Source organism: Podarcis cretensis (assembly GCF_951804945.1).
Source record: "Podarcis cretensis genome assembly, chromosome: 6".
Taxonomy (NCBI): Eukaryota; Metazoa; Chordata; class Lepidosauria; order Squamata; family Lacertidae; genus Podarcis; species Podarcis cretensis.
Window position 1 is genome coordinate 67,322,402 of NC_137175.1, and position 20,313 is coordinate 67,342,714.

The 20,313-nt window shown below is 39.6% G+C and overlaps 1 protein-coding gene across 3 annotated transcripts in view; it reads right to left on the reverse strand.

The window, feature by feature from the left end:
* SLC44A5 (solute carrier family 44 member 5) overlaps positions 1–20,313 on the reverse strand; it is a 164,713-nt gene that overhangs the window by 74,778 nt on the left and 69,622 nt on the right. The window contains exon 1 of one of the 3 annotated variants that reach the window (XM_079982573.1): positions 8,837–8,930. The exons of the other annotated variants lie outside the window; for them this stretch is intronic. Coding sequence (XP_079838699.1) covers positions 8,837–8,873 — 37 coding nt within the window. The 5' untranslated portion in view covers positions 8,874–8,930. Of the gene's footprint in view, positions 1–8,836; positions 8,931–20,313 lie in introns of those variants that run through there. 3 annotated transcript variants of the gene reach the window in all.

Consider the following 20,313-nt stretch of genomic DNA (forward strand, 5'->3'; position numbering starts at 1 on the left):
TACTTTTGAGTGGAGGGGGGGGGGTAATTTAGGGCAACCAACAAGGCTGTTCCCACTCCTCCAGGAAGGCTGGGCCTGACTTGTCTGTTCATGCCTGGCCTAACAAGCAAGGATGGCCTAACAAGCAAGGTGTCCAAATTTGAGATGGACCCTAGTGACTCAGGAGATGGAGGTATCGCCATGCTGCATGACTGAGCCCATCTGACCCCATTGGAACCTCCCCAGGATTATTACATTAACACAAAAACATATTTTTTAAAAAACAACAACACACCATATAGTGAAAACTGGAATAATAATAATAATAATAATTTATTATTTGTATCCCGCCCATCTGGCTGGGTTTCCCCAGCCACTCTGGGCGGCTTCCATAAAAACCAAAAATACACTAAAATATCACAGATTAAAAACTTCCCTGAACATGGAACTTCCCTGGAAATGAAATAAATTAATTAAATTGGCTTTTGAGGTGTTAATCAACAAGGTCGCATTCGAAATCCTGGGGTGCATTGCCTCTTCCCACTGCCTTTCAAGCCTCTCATCTTTTAATCACATTTTTACTGCAGTACTAATGACGAAGTCTTAAGGAATTCCATAGAGATTAAAGCTCCAGTCCACCACACACTTAAAATGGAGCAATGGTGCTGACTTTAATGCAAACATTTCCATAATAAATGTGCTTTGGGTTTCCCATCCTAATCAACAATGGTCCATAGATAAAAATTGCATCTCTCTTTCTCAAAGTTGTAGGATAGAACTGAAGAAACACTGTTCTTAGAGTTTTATGTAATTATATCAATACTGATAGAAAGTCATATTTCAGGCAGTGAATTTGGTGTGTTGGTTTAAGCTATCTATGAAAAGAATCCATTCTAATTAAATTGATTCCCCCCCCCTTCCCCCAAGCTGCATCTCTTTTGGGAAGTTGTCTCCTCCTAACCTTTGTCGACCACAATCCCTGTTGTATTCTTACCGTAGCAGGCTACTCTAAGGAATTACATGTATTCAGATTCTATTCTGCAAACTCTAATGCATGCAAACAACTTGATATGTGTGAATAACTGCACTGGGCTCAGTGGGGCCAGCTTACACTCATAAAGCAATAGATATAAAATGTTTGTGAGACAGCATTTGTTTGCATTTCAAGCTATAATTATAGGAAAAGATATGATGAACCAAGCTCATTCCTGGTGGAACTTCCCTCAAAGAGGCTTTAATCATAGGTGAATCCAGTATTCGACATTTTTGCTTTTTCTATGCAATGATGACAGCTGGAAAATTGAGTTTTTTGTCCTTGTATGGCAAGATTGCTCATTACAGGGATCAACACACCAAAAGATTTCTCACTTGATCCCTGCAAATCAATGTGGAGCATTGCTTTTCCTTATGAAGCTACACATTTTAATTGCACAACTAATAGAATATTTATGCTGAGTGGCCACATGGGTGTCAAACGTTAGACTTGTTTCTCTTATAAAACCAGCTGCTTTTGTACACTACACTATTCTGCTTCCATCAGAGGCAATTAAAGAGAGGTGTGCCGGTTGGGAATAGACACTCTTTAAACAGGACAAGCAGTCAATTCTTCTTTTGGTACATCTCAATTAGATGCACTTCAGCTTTGCATCTTAAACCAAACTCCCATATGTTCCTGAGCAAAGGAGCTTTGTTTGGTCTGTTATCAGACAGCAGAAGAGAATGAGTTGTGGACAGCAGCAGAAGATGGCTGGAATATGGGTTGGCGGTCAAAAGTTGAGAGCAAGTGCCAACTATACAAAAAGGCCTGGAAGGATCAGTTAGTACCAGTGTTAAGGCAGCAAGCAAGAAACAGGAGACAAAGGGCAAGAAAGAAAGCCATACTAGTACTGGACATAAAGTTTAAAGGTAAAGGTACCCCTGCCCATACGGGCCAGTCTTGACAGACTCTAGGGTTGTGCACTCATCTCACTCTAAAGACCGGGAGCCAGCGCTGTCCGCAGACACTTCTGGGTCACGTGGCCAGCATGACAAGCTGCATCTGGCGAGCCAGCGCAGCACACGGAACGCCGTTTACCTTCCCGCTAGTAAGCGGTCCCTATTTATCTACTTGCACCCGAGGGTGCTTTCGAACTGCTAGGTTGGCAGGCGCTGGGACCGAGCGACGGGAGCGCACCCCACCGCAGGGATTCGAACCGCCGACCTTTCGATCGGCAAGTCCTAGGCGCTGAGGCTTTAACCCACAGCGCCACCCGCATCCCTGGACATAAAGTTTAGCTGGCTGGAAATGAAAAGACAAAATTGTCCCTTGGGCAGGTAGTGCTTTGTGCCTGCAGGCAACTTATCCAGTATAGCACCAGGGGGCAGTCCCTGAGAACTGAACTCTGTATTCTCTTCATTATCTTCGAAATAAAGTGCTTGAGCAGCCACTTGGTCAGGTTTTTCCAACCAGAAAGCGTGAGTGAATCTAGCTAACAGAGACAATAATCAGTGTCAGGAAATGTAGAACAATAAAAATGAGAAAGCAAAAGAGTAAGGGGCTGAAGGAGTAAGAGGTGTGGAATGAGGTTTTGGAGTAGTCTGATTATTCGGCAGATAAATGGACAGAGCGATTTCTCCTGCTCTGTTCTGACAACAAAAGTCTTTGCAATCCCCTTTCAGCTCATCTAGAACTATTTCCTAAGTCCAGAAAGGGCTTTCAATAGATCTTAAAAAGGGAACCAATTAAACAGGTACAAAGCAGCATTTCTAAACACAGACAGTAGTGCAGAACTGCAAAAGACGGTGAAATTTAAAAGTCTTGCTACTTTAAAAGTACAAATATGTCAATTCTCCCCCCTCCATATATTTGAGGAATTAGCGTCAGAATTTCATTAAAAAGAGGCACTTTTAATATGTTTTATTTAAAACAAAAGCACAATGCCCTATGACTGTACAGCAAGCATATAAAGTCTGAGCCTAAAAGGATAAAGAGATGAGCAAATGAATAAAGAGGTTTATAATGGAACTCTGTAACATAATATAAATGATAGCATTTGCTATTGCCGAGGCTAATGAATATATATTCACATGCATAGCACTTTGGTACCCTTCTGGATGAACGATGCCATATAAAAAGCAATATATGGCTCTCAAGGGCTAGTGAACTGTCTTCTTGAACTACTACTGCTCAGCTGTGGCATATGGCCAATAGTGATATTAAACCATTAAGGTTTGCTGTTCCCTTAATATGGTGTGTGAATCACTGTGCAGTGCAATTTCCCACATACAGAAAGATAGGGGGGCACACTGATCTTGAAATTCAGCCAGATCCCTAACCCTTGAATCAGAGACCCATGACCTAGAAAATGTAGGAACTACATCACTGATAGCTTAAGCTTTCTGAGATCATATACACTTACACATCACTGGCATATTACTGGATGCATCACTGTACCTTAAGCACTGGAGAGCTGGGTTTACTTCTTCTTGCTCAAAGGCTCAGTGTCCCTTACTCCCCCCCCCCCAACTTGACAGATGGGAGGATGTGTTTGGCTCCTCTCACATTGTGCTAAGCAGGCAACCTTACCACTGGGGAATGGTCCCTATTCCATAAGCACATAAAATTACAAAACTGGGCCATTCCATGGAAGATAAACAATTTCATGGGTCTAAGTGATAAGCCATATTGAAATGTCCTCTAAAGAAGAAGTGAAAGCTACTTGTGGAAATAAATATAGAGAAATCCCAAAATTTCAGCACAATTGTGATTTACTACTAGGCTGCTCTCTGCAAAACAAATGGCATCAAAGAACAGAGAAGCTCAAGCTTTTTCTAACTCAGGTGTTTTAGTTTTATTTTAATTTTTCAGCTTTGGCTGGGAGAGTGTGACTTATCACAGCCCAGTTTAGTCCAGGGTTAAAACCACATGTTGAGGGTCAAGTTGCATATTAGACAGTGGTTTACAAAAGCACTACAATATATCTTAGGGCTTAGGATGAAACAGAAGCTTGCTACAACCCTGCTGTGTTGTCTGCAGTTGTTACTCTCACACTGCAAGTTGGGAGTATTGTAAGAGAGATGCGGTGAGGGGTTTGTGGTTATCCTGCTATGTACATTGCTGCAAGTATTGCAGTTCATAGGCTGGGATGAGGCTTGTATGTATTGCAAGCCAAGAATCACTCATATAAAACTCAGACTGCAGCAAAGTCAGTCTACTTAAGACCCCCCCCAGGCAAACTCTAATCCTCAATTGTATGCCTCCTGCTCTGCTGACTTGCTTTTACAATGCCAGGTTGATCAGCTGACCTGTTGACAGGTATTACTTTTAAATACCAGAGAATTCAAATCACCGAATAGCACATATAAAATAAGAAATGGGTTAGAAAGAACACTAGTTCTTCTCTTTGCAGACACATTTAATTTGGGTTGTAATGTCTACTGCCCATTCACAGCTACACTAAAATATTAGCTTTTCCAGTAAACTTCTATGGACAGCTAGCACTTCCACCATGGGGGATGACGACAAGTCTTTAAAAGTTCTATTAAAATCAGAAATGAACTAACTGGTTTACAGCACAGTCCAACACAATCCCAAAGAGTTCAATTGCACTTACTCACAAGCAGGGCTTTTTTCAGCTGGAACTCACCAGAATTCAGTTCCAGCACCTCTCAGGTAGGCGCCATTGCCATTATAAGAGAACAAGGGAGGCGTTCATGGTGAGTTTTGGCACCTCTTTTTCTAGAAAAACAGCACTGCTCATAAGCAAGCATATATGATTGCAGCCACAGTCCAGTAAGTAGAAAGCTGATTTGTAAAAACATGACAATTTCCTGCAACAACTTTAAAACACAGACAAGATCTAGCGTTTAATGTATCTGAGCAATATTTTGCTTTCCACTACGAACATCTGGGCCATTTATTGTATACAGGGGATCTGAACCTGCTTTCCTGATGACCAGTTAGTTCATATGAAGCTATCAAAGGTAATTTTTATTCTTATGGTTTGGCTCGTACCACCAACCATGGACAAAGTATAATTCTGAGCCAATTCGTAAAATAACTTTCGAATAATTATGGTTTCAAGTGTTCAAATTTCACAGACACTATCTCAGTAATCATTATAGCAACTTTGGAACAACACAATAGTTTACAGTATTATATTCCCATGTTGCAGATGGGAGACTAAGATGGGGAAAATACAGCTTGCCTAAAGCTCCCTTGAAGGGACGCAGGTGGCGCTGTGGGTTAAAGCCTCAGCGCCTAGGGCTTGCCGATCGAAAGGTCGGCGGTTCGAACCCCTGCGGCGGGGTGCGCTCCCGCTGCTCAGTCCCAGCGCCTGCCAACCTAGCAGTTCGAAAGCACCTCCGGGTGCAAGTAGATAAATAGGGACCGCTCACCAGCGGGAAGGTAAACGGCGTTTCCGTGTGCGGCTCTGGCTCTGGCCAGAGCAGCGATGTCACGCTGGCCACGTGACCCGGAAGTGTCTCCGGACAGCGCTGGCCCCTGGCCTCTTAAGTGAGATGGGCGCACAACCCCAGAATCTGTCAAGACTGGCCCGTACGGGCAGGGGTACCTTTACCTTTACCTTTAAAGCTCCCTTGTGACTTGAAGGAGATATTTGAACAGCAGGCTTCCAAAGTAAAAATGTTTATATACACAATCTCGACTTGTCTTTGAACCCATGCCTAAAATCCTTTTTGTGAATAGGCTGGTCTTGGTTATACCTCATAGCAATTTCCACCATCATGGAGAAGTTTTCCTAGCTGCCACATTCCCAATAATTGATGCTGCCCATATACATAATTAGCTGGTTCACATGAGCCATTTTTTTATGTGAGTGCCTACCCAGAGACAGTCAGGAAAATTCACATGTAAAAATAAACTGTTGTATAAACTAGCCTTCTAGAATGGCAGAATGCAACCTTTAAAAAGTTATTTTTATTATTAATAACATATTACTAGCACAGAGAGAGAGCACATTTTTTTCTTTTGCAAATGGGCACATAAACAGGCTATTTAAAGCATAGCACACACAGTAAACCAGTGTTACTTCTATGTGGACTGTGTTGGCAGTAACATAGGAAACCTCCAAGGCAAGGGGAGGAAATGTGAGGTGGATTAATAGGTACTTTGTTCAGACTTCTTGTTTACTTCACTGCATTGGGAGCAGCTATGTTAAATAATAGAATTTCTTAACTTCAATCCGTGCACCAAAGATTGACAGAGGAAAAATATTTAGGATGAGTCAATTTATCAGGAATTCACTGTGCATTTCTGCAGCTGGTGATAGCATCTTTCCAGCAACTTCTTATCTTCCACAGGTTACTGATGACAGTTAAATTAAAGTAGCTTATCACTTCTGCTTCTCACTATTTTACGGAAAGATGTGGGATAAAAACCCAAGAAAATGTCACAGGTTTTGCTAAAGTAATCTAGGAAAACTAGGTATGGTAGCACATTTCCTATCTATCAGCTAGGCGTGTTAATGTCTAACATTCTTTACCACATTATACCTGCATTACCTTCTGGCTTGTGTTAGAAAATACTGACATCTGACTATGGCCCAGTTCACATGTCGACACACTCATCAAGATATTAAAGCTTGGTGTATATAATATAGCTATTCTACTTGCACCATTAACAGGTTTATGAACCTCATTCTTTCAGCATTCTTTACAACACACCACTGATTATTTCCTTCAGAGGATACATGGACATTCAGTGAAGCTACTCTTAAAACCCATTTGCTAGGGGGGAGAAAACATGATTTGTGCCCACTGCTGACAGTTTACGTCAAAGGAATTTAGGATGCAACCCTATACACAGTTTCCTAGAATAAGTTATATTGAACTCAGTGAGGCTTATTCTGAGCACACTTCATAGGACTGTGCTGCCAGAGAACATTTTCTCTCTTTTTGGGGGGTGGAGAGGGATGAATTTTACCAATTAACAAAAGTGAAATTTTGTCCTGCTTCATATCAGAAAACCTTCACAACACACAAGCCCTGCTCTGTAAACTGAGGGAGCTCCCTTGTTTCTGTTTGCATTGTAGCAAATATGTTCTCTTCCATGCCAATAACCAACAAAAACATATTTTTGCCACACAAGAACCTTGGCAGCTAATAGCTTTGGAACAGATGTATGTGATAAAAACTGCTGGCTGGTACAGAACACAAATTACCCTGTCACACAGAAATCCTTCAGACCAAAACCAAGCTTATAAGGGAAATATAAAGGTACCCAATGTGCTATGCAGTTGCCTATACTCCATTAAGTTGCAGAACTTCCTTCAGGTACGCTCATTTAGAACTTGAAAGTTACTGTACCTAGAATCATAAAACTAAAGAGCTGGCAAGGACCCCAAGGATCACTTAGTGCAACCCCCTGAGAGCACGAGAACAACTTCTTTCCTACACACAATTGGAGGGAAATGGGAAAAGGATCTGCATAGCTATGTGGTGATGTGGCAGAGACCTGTCTTATAATACTCTTCATTAACCCATCAGCATTTATCCAACAGGAGAAAATGTTTATATATTTGCATGGTTACATCCAGGTGTATCCATATATCAAACACAGGTATGAAATATTTATGTAGAACTGGCAAATTTTTGCATTTCAGACATAGTTTCTTGTCTCTTTAGGACCGTAATAAGCCAAGGTTTCAAAAAGACTAGAGGATCCTCATACATAATTTCCTCCATATGCTTTTATTTTGCCCTACATTATGCTGCAGCATCATCAACAGCAGCAATTTCCTGAATGCTCAGGATAGCTACATGAAACAGAATGGTTGATAATGTAGCCAGTGAGGCCAAGTGCACACCAGGTTTCTTTTTCCTAGAAGTTATTCTACTTTTTATAATGACTCCATTCCTCTTAGCAAAACAGAATTCATAATAACTTCCTTCAGCCTTAGTATGCATGACAAACCTCTATTGGTTTCCTATCATATTAAAATGGAAAAACTATGCATTTGGGGTCAGATGTGACTGTTAGAATACCACTCCAGTAAAAACCAATACCTGTTGATTTACTAACGAACAAGGGCATAGTAGATTAAACGCTCCATACTCTGATCTCATAGTAGTAAGGGGTGTGGTTTTTATTACTCACAAAGCAAACAAATTTCACAAGTTGAAGACAACAGTGTTCGCTGAAGAAAGTAAAACACTGAATTATTACAAACACCTTCAAAAACCCTTCTAGAATACCTGCTCATATTGGGGAGGGATGGGTCTGGTTTAAGATTGCTACCAATGCAAGACAGAACTTGAAAGTTTACTAAAGGAAGGTTAATATACAGAAAGTAAAAAAATAATAATTTGTTAAAACTAACGACTGTAAATATCAGTGGTAGCAGAAATTTCCAGAAAGAAACACATTGTAGTATTATAGGAAGGTTTTGCTTGGAGAAAATTTTAATTTTACAATTTGCTCTAAATCTAAAGATTTGTATAATGTATCTTGCTGATCTGATGCATATATAAAAGGCACAGAATGCAATCCAAACCAAGTCTATGGAATAAGCTTGCAGTTAAATAATTGTCCCATTTTTCACAACTAACTTTCACAAAACATTGAGGGTTTTTTTAAAGTTTAAGAGCAGAACTTGTACAACAGATGTAAACACAGCAGGTTGCTTCGAAAAGGGTTGAACCCATTTTTAACTTGTTTGGAAGTTAAAAGATTGGTTCAAAAACATACATTATGTAAGTAAAACAAAATACATCTTCAAATTACTGCAACACTGTTTCATCTAGCAATCACTTTTCACATACCCCAAAGACACAGAGATGAAAGAGAACCCTGAATATCAGTCTCTGGTACAAAACATTTTTCACGTTATCCATTTAGAGCAAAGACATGTAAGATTACCATTTTCTCCATAGTAGAATTCTTCCTTTTTAGTCATATTGCTGCTTCCAACTCTAGCAATGTACAACTACAAGGACTTTTCAGGAAGAACAGTTTGTACAGTGAGCTTATGTCCACAAAATACCATGTAACCAGGTTTAAAAATAAAACTAATTGAATGGCACAACCTCATCCAATAAGGATCAGCTCACAATGGGGGTGGGACTTACGACCAAAAGAAAACTGATATCACCCAGTGCCAACATACGGCTGCTGCTATAAATGTCACTCCCATAGAGAACCACCTCTTTTCCAAAGTACACAAATACACACACAGAACCCTATTCAAATCATCGTAGGTTGGGAAGCAACATTGCCTGGTAGAGTTCTGAACTGTTGCAAATCCTTTTGTAACTCACCAACTGTTTTCTTTGTCTTTGCTTTTTGTCAAAACAAAAAAAATTCCTTCCAGTAGCACCTTAAAGACCAACTAAGTTAGTTCTTGGTATGAGCTTTCGTGTGCATGCACACTTCTTCAGACCAACACGGCTACCTATTTGCTTTTTGTGTGTGTCTCTCCCCACCCCTTCAAAATTTGTATATTCTTTGCATGTGTAGACAGATTGCATTGCATTCATTGCAGTGATATAAATATATCCCACACAGTCTGCTTTGTGTATTATTCAATTATTTATTTAAATATGCTAACAGCTGCAATCTCATGTTGCCTTTACGTTAGTTGCTTAGAGGCTTCTAGTTTTCTGTGCAAACTTGAGCATTTTCATTAATTTCAGGGAAGTTTTGAAGCAATTTTATTCACTTAAATACCACTAGTATATCATGTTGAAGTACTGTAGTAACATTGCGCAAACAAAAACAGTGTTGCAAGCAGCGTAGCCAGTGTAAAGGATTTTGAGGGTATGATAACACCCACATTCAGGATGTAAACTTTAGACAATTGTTTAAAAATATTTCATATTTTTAACTTTTTGTATCATTTTGTCTGTATCATTTGGTGCCCAACATTTCTGGCAAGTGTGTTTATAAATCAAGTTCAGCAATGACACTAAAGTAGCAATGCAGTCCACAAGGTTGACATCGTGCAAGTTAATTGCATGCAAGATGCAATTGTATTTTATATCCTTTTTTAACAGTGATTTTTGAGTATTGTAGCATTGCTATTTTAATGCAGTCTGAAAAGTCACGATTAAATGTTGCAGAAATGTCGAAATGTGAAATGCTCTTGTTCACTGTTCCAGTCAGTGAGCGATGTTCTCCACCAGGACACTCCATTATATTCTCATCTCACCAAGCTTCCCATTCACCTCCCAGGAGTTAGCTTGTACTGTATTCAGTAGCCGCTGAGAATGCTCAGAAATCATTGTAGTGTTCTTGGGGATTCCCCCTTAGGAATCTTTCTAAAGGTTTTTTTTTTTTTGTACTCCTGTAAACTTTGGAGTTCCTGCATGCCTGCTGACAACTCCCTCTTTTGCATTAATAGTACTATTCGGCTATATGGGCAACAGCACTCACACCTGAGCCTCAGAAGTAAAGGGAATGATGAACTGATATTACCAAGCAGAATGCAGTTGACTGAACTGTTAAAAAAATTATTTTATCATTCTGTTTTATTGAATAGTTATAATAATACTTTTGGGTGTGTTGTTATGGCTAATACAATACATTGGAACCGATGATGAATGAATGGATGTTTAGAAATGGGGTCTGAATGTCTATTTTTATACTACTACTCTGTTTCCTAACTGCATGCTTCAAATGCTTTGGTTCAAAGCTTTTCAATGCTTTGTGGTTTTTTTACTGCAACTCTTGCAGGCCTCTATGCTTAGGAATGTGACCTTTCATTAAGAGATTTAAATACATTTCTGCATATATTCAACCATTCCTTTTCCATTATACTTTTCACCATTGCTTTCAATAATTATTCATGTATACACACGTACACTAAACTGGAACGCCTGAAAGCTAGAAAAATGCCTTTTCTCACAATTTTCTTTGCATAATAGCTTTTGGCTGCACTGACTTTGAACTACCTGTGCCATACACTGAGATGGCTGGTGGCTGTATGCACTGGCTTTTTACATGCTGCTGCGAGACCCTTTTCCATTGTGTGGTTATCAGTGTAGGGAGTTATCTGCAGCATGTGTGATAATGTCTGCTGCTTGCTTGGCTAGAGAAATATAGGTGGGAGAGGGAGAGCAGAAACCTCTGGCTTGTGTTTGGCTGGAATGTAGCCTAATAAGAGTCATATTATTATTGGGGAGCCAGTGTGGTGTAGTGGTTAAGAGCAGTGGACTCGTAATCTGGTGAACTGGGTTCGCTTTCCCGCTCCTCCACATGAAGCTGCTGGGTGACCTTGGGCCAGTCACACTTCTTTGAAGTCTCTCAGCCTCACTCACCTCACAGAGTGTTTGTTGTGGGGGAGGAAGGGAAAGGAGAATGTTAGCCGCTTTGAGACTCCTGAAGGGGAGAGAAAGGCAGGATATCAATCCAAACTCCTCCTCCTCCTCCTCTTCTTCTTCTACATATCAGCTGCCCTGTCCCACACTGAGATATGGGTTCTTAGGCTGAAAAAAAGGCTTTCTATCCCTATGATATGGATTTGTGTCAGGGATAACCTAAAGTTGTCAGATTCAATATGGGGCATGTCTTATTAGCTCTGCATTGTCGTCAAAGGAAAATGGTTTAGCTGGAGTAGTTATTTCAACATAGCCATTAACTGTAATAAAACCCTCCCCCATATTGGGTCTGGCAAGGCCTAGGTATGCACTTTATTTATTTAATTATTATTATTATTATTAAAAAGAAATCTGAATTTTTATCCCATTCTTTCCAGCAGGCTCAGAACTAGTTTTCAACAAACAAAGAAACATATGCATAAATTCAGAAGCAAAAAAACTCTCTTTGAAATACGTGGATTAAGATATATATATACAAGGGAAGCTGAGGCTCATACTCTGTTTTACTCTTGAACAAAAAGCATGTACTGCAAACAAAAGACTGACAAATACTATGACATAATTTAAAATACACTGCAGCTACTTGAAGCTTTTCAGAATTTCTGACCTTGTCTTTCATATTCATCCTTTGTTATCTTCTTTTAAATATGTACTGCACTTGACTAACATTCTGGCATGCAGCGCCCTGGGAGCTGCATTGTTTTGACATCTGCCAAATACCAGATAACCAGAAGACCACTTAGTGAACTTGGCTGCAACACACTTGGAATGGTAGACCTGAAGAATACTGTAGAATAATATACAACCAAACTAAATGATGCTAACGGGCTAAGACTGACCTGATTGCCTAAGTCTAGGGCAAATAATGATGAAAAATATCTCATACTGTCACTCCCCGGATTATCTGAATTGAACTAGAAGCAGTCTCCATGTACTATAAAACCCTAACACTGGGGAAGTTGTAAACAATCAGTGCGTTATTGGGACTTTTATTATTGAAATATTGAGCTATGTAACAGATCTTCTCTGCCTACATGCCTAATGAATGCTGCCATTTTGCCGTTTTTAAAAGGATAATATTCTGTTACTGTACCTATTATATCACCATCACCACATTTTACAGTGTTAAGCACTGTGTGTGAGACTCCCATTATACAAACCACAATGTCTTGTTTCTCTACCACTTTAGTAAGCTTTTAGAGAACAAAATGAATGAAGCAGGGATGCCAACTCACAGCCGTTCCAATATGCACAAAACTCTAATAGCCTTCCCGTTCTCAAAATCTGTCCTGACAAATCCTGGTTTTCAATGACATGCCACACATAACATTTTGCCTGCTGTCAAATAATAACCAACATTAAAAGGGTGTCATAATAAGATATACATCATGCATTTCAAAGCACAGATAAGCACTGACTTGAAATGTTACCAGCCACCTATTAACCAAACAAACCACAATTAATTCTGTTTATTTCCTACAATTTGTCAGATGTGGCTTCTTTCATCAGTTGTCAGTTCAGCAGTGTGGTCTAGCAAAGGTAGGCAATGAGGATTATGCGCAAACACATAATATATATATTTTTATGTAACTTTCACCCATAAGAGGTTTCAATAGCATGCTCAAATTGATTTCAACTGGTTGTTTTTAGGGATATTTTACTATCCTTGCTTTCACATTTTTACTTTTTTATTATTGCTGCTTTATTGTTGTACTTTATTATATTTAATTTATATTATTATTGTTAGCTGTCTTAAGCAACTTTTGACGTAAGGGTGAAAATCATCTAATTCCTTGGCTGCAGTTTTTGGATGCTGGCAATCTACTGTGGCATCTAGTGAGAATGAACATTTTATACCTCTTCAGTTACTAAAGAAGAAAAGGGAAATTTCTGCTTCAGATTTTCAGATTTTGTTGTATAAAACTGAGGTGTACCCAGGGGTTGGCTAGGTTTGTCCCTGCCAGGGGTACAGGGCCAGAGAAGTGCCTCTCTACTCTGGCTCAAAGTGGTTAAGAGCCTGTCTGTCCATCCGCACGCTCCCTGGACTACTTTCATATAAGAAAGAAGATATTTCTTTTCTTTTTTTACAATTTAACTAATATTTAAAATGTCCTGTTGCTTAAAATGAACACACATACAGGATATACAGCACAGTATGTGTACAAGCTGAGAAAGCTTTATTATAAGATCTGCCTAAAGACATGGTCCCTATACACAACCTTGGATTCACTGCATAACTCGGTTGGTTTAGAGCACGGTGCTGATAACACCAAGGTTGCAGGTTCGATCCCCATATGGGACAGCTGCAAATTCCTGCAGTGCAGGGGGTTGGACTAGATGACCCTCAGGGTCCTTTCCAACTCTACGATTCTATAATTCTGTATGTTTAAAGAAGTATTTAGTATTTTTTTAAAATCGGTGCGCTGTTGCGTTTATACTTTTGCTTTCATAAGATCGATTTGAATTCTGTATTTGTAGAATACAACACTATTTAACTACTTCTTTAAAAGTTCATTAAAAAGAGCAGCAAGATTTGTTATAGAAAGAAAAGTGCAGTGCCTAATTAGGCACTTCAGTACTTGCTTTATAATCCCACATGCCCTGCGGTTGCTTTGCATTCTGAATCCTTAAACAGGTCCTTTTAAAACTGTGATCTAATATAAAATAATTAACATCTTTGCTTGTTGGGAGATACATTATTAATGCATATATAACACATATAAGCTGTTACAAACACACACACACACACACACACACACACACACACTGGTGCTATAACTGAAAGATGGCTGGTGAATTTAGCAGGAGAGCAAGAAATAGATGAGCGCTTGAAAACCGGAGGGGGGGGGATGAACCAAGAAGAAAGTCTGGCTGGAATGAGATGTTTGCGTGGCACTAAAAAGGGAACAGAGAACAGAGGCAGTGGTGGAGAAAAAGAAATAGAAGCATACTTGGATCACGGGGCAAGACAACACATTGGCTATATTGGGTCATTAGACCTTTTGACTGGAATGATCCAGAAGTTAATCTGTTTAGCTAATAAAGCTGCAGGTTCCTTTGGACTGAGGCAATGACATACTTCCACAAGACTCTACAGCAGGGATTGCCAACCCGGTGTGTGCAGGTGCCCTCAAAGGCCTTCTTTGGTGTACCCCAGATAAATCATAACCCCTAGGTTCCCAGTTCTCATTTAAAAAGACAAAGTTTCTAGCATTTTCAGAACCTGAGATATGAAGCAAAACATACAGATACCATTCTTCTCAATTTTTTGCGCAGAACTAGCCCATACATGGAGATGGAGAGGTGTGTTTGTGGTGTATGTTTGCAAGCAGGGGTTGAAAAGGAAATATGTATGAATGAATATGTGTGTGTGGCTTGTGAGAAAGGAAGAGACGTACTTGGGCTGAGCAATATATTTATCTGTGGCCTGTATATGTGAAATGAACGTGTGCATTTGGGCAAGAGAGCAACCAGCAATGACTGTACATGGCCCCCTCCCATGACAGCCATGTTTTTTATGCCACACCCCCACATAATAATAATAATAATAATAATAATAATAATAATAATTAAAAAAAAAAAAGAAGTGATGTCACCGGTGCCCACGGCACTTTCTCAAAATTAAATGTGCCTTGCTGGACCAAACGTTTGGCAGCCCTAGCTTTGCTCTACAGAATGTCCAGGATGGGTGAATGGCAGTTCCTGTGAAGAGACAAATGAAAGTGTACATATTCTTGGAATGAGTGCAGACATATTTAAATATTCTCTGACTTAAATTAGATTGACATCAGCTGTTTTGCAAGACAGAATTTTTTGTTATCCATTGTTTGCCTTTGTACAATTACCAGTACAGTGCAAAGAAATGTAAAGATGCTTCAGTGTCAAGCTAATTCCGCCTAACAGTGAAAACAAGCACTTCCTTCCCCATTTTTTCCAGCAGGCAATTTACATAATGCAGTATATTGAGGTTAAGTTTTCACATCAACAGCAGCCTCTTTCCAATTCCAGCAATTCAAGGACCGCATGGTGTTGCCCAACACACACACACACACACACACACCCCGCCAGCACCGAGGCGTCATTATAATGGGAACAACCTGCTCCTTCAGTTGCATAATGGCAATCAAGTTTGAATAAATCTCACTTAGCAATTAAAACAATCAGAGAGCAATGCTGTCTCATCTACTCACTTAAAAGGGGAAAAGCAATATTCGACTACAATAGTACGAGCAGAAATATACTGTATTTGTCAATAAAATATGCCAATACAGAAATAAATCAGAATTAGTTGTGTTTCCTCTAAGTCTATGCTTCCTTAACCTATCCATTTCTCAAACAGAAGTCCGTTAATCTATTTGGCAAAACACTTCTGAAAATGAGTGATATTTCAAAACCAGTTTGTGATATTGCCTTGGGAAAGGGGATAGCTGTTCCAAGTTAGGGTGTTGGGGGAGGGGGCAAAGGTGCAAGTAGTTCTATGGATCTTCTGAGTCACATGGCCATTCTCTTTTCTCCCAACGCACATAAAGTGGCTCACAAGCTATTATTCATGTGACAGTGATTGCAATTCACCTATTTGTCTTCTGGCTTTTTAATGCTCCCTAGTTTGAATTGTGATGAGATTTTAATAACTGGAAATCACTTTGGGGTTCTTTTTAAGATTGGAAATATGATATATTTTATGAATAAATTAAAAATATGGCACAATTATTTGTGTTCATGCTACAGTGTGATTAAAAGGAGAAAGTGCCCCTTTTCTTTTACTCTCCATATAGAATATATTTCTATACAGAAGCCTGCTTCTACATACAGATCTTCAGGGTGCTTTTATTGTAGGGGGGAAAAAGGTGTCATGAAGTTGTTACAGGAAGTGTTACATTTTTAACCAGTGCTTTTCTTCTACAAAAAAGGTGTCAGTACTGCATACCCTTGAGGTACGTGGGTGGCTCTGTGCTCTAAACCACTGAGCCTCTTGGGCTTGCCGATTAGAAGATCAGCAGTTTGAATCAGTGCAAGGGGGTGAGATCCCATTGCTCCGTCCCAGCTCCTGCCAACCTAGCAGTTTGAAAGCATACCAGTGCTAGTAGATAAATAGATACTGCTGCGGCGGGAAGGTAAACGTTATTTCCGTGTGCTCTAGCACTCATCACTGCCCTCCGTGCACCAGAAGTGGTTTAGTCATGCTGGCCACATGACCCGGAAAGCTGTCTGTGGCCAAATGCCAGCTCCCTCGGCCTGAAAAGTGAGATGGGCACCGCACCCCATAGTTACCTTTGACTGGAGTTAACTGTCCAGGAGTCCTTTACCTTTTACCTTAGCCTTTCTCGTATTAGGCCTTGGCATCACTACACAGATGGAACTATCAGAGAAATACTTCAGAGTCCTATAATTTGATCCACTATTAATATTTTAATATCTTCCTGGCTGATCATGAATATCTTATTAACCTCTGCATTTTTCTTAACCAAATCCTATACCCTTTTACCTGGGAGGAAGCCCCACAACGGGACTTGAGTAAACACATTCAGGACTGCACAATGTTACACACTAATTTTTTTTCAGACCAGTGTAAGTTGAAAAGCACTAGCACTTTTGGGTGAATGTGGATGAACTTCTGAATATGTATGTTTATTTGAGTGAATATATACCGTACTTATCTGAGTAGTCAAACCATATTCACTTTATGCACATTAATTTTAGAAAATACAGATATATGGATATGAAAAACTGGTGTTGAGCTAGTTGGGCACTGTAATTGTTTGACATTTTGATTGTTAGATGTCCTTTCTATATTCTATTAATGACTTGGGGGTGAAGAAGGAGGTTCTCTCTTTCTACCTTGGTCCTACTTCTTGAGCTATTATGTCACGGATGCTGTGTAAAATTAGCCTTGCAAAATGACAAGAGATATAAATAACGTATAAACGTCTGATGTAGAATGATTATAATTATCATTTGTACCTTCATACGCAGTAATGCAAGTCAGTCATGTTTAATTTTCCAGAATGATTACATTTCCACTTCACAAGAGAGGAAGTTAAATGACCTGCATGGTCCTCAAATTTTATCCCCTGCACCCAGCCACTATTTGTTATGATTGGTCTCAAGAAAGAAAAGAAAAAGCTCCAGAAGTCTATCTGTGTTAGAGTTTGGGAGCAGAAGAAAATTTCAAATATGCAGATAAATTATTCTCTCATGAAATCCAGTCTCTAATGTCAACACTGAATTGTTGAATCTTACACTACCAGTGTCCCACAAGGAATGTACCCACAAGTCCTCTCCACCTCTTCTGCTATTTGTTTACTTTCAGTAGGTCCTCTTCTGTTTTTCCTTGGCTAATAAAGGCAGTGTTTGGATTTTATTCATTCATACAACTTCTACATACTAGCCCACTGTAGCATGAGGTTGTTCATAATCAATATTAAAAGACACATAATTTCTTTAGGTAGGGATAACTGACTAAAACATTCTTAAAGATTTATTACATGAATTTAGAAAACAAATGCATGAAATGAAGGATCTGAGTGTTCCAGTAATACTAGGATTCTTAACTATGGGCCACTTTTTGGTAACAGTCCTACTGTATGAAGCTCAAAGTACATGATACACATAGGAAGCTGCCTTATATCAAATCATACCATTGGGCCATCAAGTTCAGTGTTGTTTACATGATAATAACTGTCTGAGGTTTGGGATCAGGGGACTTTCCCAGCCACAGTGGGAGATGCCAAGGATTAAACCTGGGATCTTCTGCATGTTAAACAGATGTTCTGCCACTGAGCTATGGCCCAATGTTTGCCAAACTTGGGTCTCCAGCTGCTTTTGGACTAGAATTCCCATCATCTCTGACCACTGGTCTTGCTAGGTAGGGATAATGGGGGTCACACTGCTATGGCTGTTCCCCACTTGTCATGCATATTGTGAAGCTGTTCACAGTTTGCTTTTTCCTTACTTACAGCCATGGAAGGAGGGAGAACTGCAATCCACTATTCCAATGTCACTATTCCGAAAAGTTAAACAGCTTTGTATAACTAACACAATGAAAGCAATGCATAAGTAACATAATTAAAATATTCATAGTTATATCTTTTTCTTTTCTTTTCATTTTTTACTTCCTTGATGAGATAAAATATTTAGAGCTGCACTGTGGCTACAGTATTTCCAAACCCTCAGGCTACAAAGGATGTACCAAATGAAACTGCATGGAGCTGCATACATTATATTAAGTTCTTGTCCTAGTTGTAAATATAATATGTTAAATCATTCTCTATTTTTCTGTCCATTCAATCTCCTTTACAAAAGAAGTGTGTGAGAGTGGGGGGAGAAAGAAACTGAGGAAATATTCTCATTCTCTGCATATGTCTTTTCTTATGGGGGTTAATATAACAAGTATGAAAAGAGTTTCAGTGTGGAGAACAGAATTACCAATGGAGAACAGAATTACCAAAAGGAGTTTCTTCAATCTGTTCCAAGTTTAGATTCAATATTATTCTAACTACATGGTAGTGAAGGGCAGTGGTATTCACTGTGAAATCAATGAATAGAGGAAATGTTTGCAGATCGGCACATAAAATTAAAGATGCTACCAGTATAAAAATTCCTTATGATTTAAGTTATAAAAGCCAGATACAAGTTCTTATACACATGCCAGCAAATATTTTCTTCCAGCAGAGACTTTAGTTGTCTTCTTTGTGCCATCCATTCTTCTTCTACGACCATTACTCTTCCTTCTAGTTAGCTCCCTCAGTTCCTCTTCAGTAACACACCAATGATAATGCTATAGGGGGGGGATAATATAATGTAGGGCAGGTGTGCCAACTTAAATGAAATATTGGGAGGAGGGGCAGGTTAGCCCCGCCCCACAAAATTGATCACATGATGAGGCACATGAGCACCATTTGTTGTTTTCTTCATTCTCTATTTTAGATTTTATAGGGCATGGGGCTGTCTATTCCTGCCTATGTAACTCTGTAATGAGCCGTGCACACTCATGGTACTCAACAAATATCAAAATACAGCAAGGAAAATGGCAATCCGAAGTTCTTTGTAAAGAAAGGGTGGGAAACCTGTGGACTACAGTTCCCATCCTACCTGACCACAGGCCGTGCTGTCTGGCACTGGTGGGAGTTTGAGTTTTAATAGCTCCAAACAATCCCCACCCCTGGGTTGATCAAAATTACCTGGCATCCACTATCTGACAGACACAGCTTTGTGAAGAAAGGATTCAGAATTGAAACCTGCCGATAGGAAATGTGTCTCTCATGATGTCAGGGAATGGAATGAACAGGCAGAGGAATGGTGGAGATCTCTCCCCCACTCCCGCCTTCTCCTGGAGCTGAAGGGAGGAGAGAGACAGTATTGAAGTGCAGCCAAGCTATGTAGCCAAGGTATGCTAAGTTAGGAGAAGTAAGGGAGGGGAGAGAGCAGTCAGCGAACACTTCAATAGACAGCATAGGGGATCCTACGTCCCCAAGGATGCGACAGTCATTGAGGATACAAAAACAACATACGCAGCAATGTTTGTCAATGGGAGGCTTCCATAGAGGCAGGTGTTGTTGGGGAAGGGGGAAGGAGGAGAAGGAGCCAGAGTAAGCAACTCCATCATGGAGGAAAGACTGGAATTCTTTGTCTGTTACTGCAGTGACTTAATAAATCATAAGTAAAACTTTCTTGTTTCCTCCTGGCTCCTTGAAACCTTTGGGAGGGGAGGGAGAGATTCCTCAGGCCTGACACATGAGACCAAATGTTAAAAAATAGAAAATGCTCATTAAAAAAAAAATTCCTCTAAATAATATTGAATTTTTAAAAAAAGTACTATTAACAACAGAACCAGACACAACCAAAAGGGCAAGGCATAGTTCCCCTCAATTACATTCATATATTGTATTTTTCAATATTGATTTTCACATTTTAACTGCATGCTTCATCATTTTAAAATCCTAATAAAAAAGTCACAGAATGTAAACATTTTATAGCCCATTTTCAATTTTATGCACTATGCTGCATTCATGCACTTAAAAA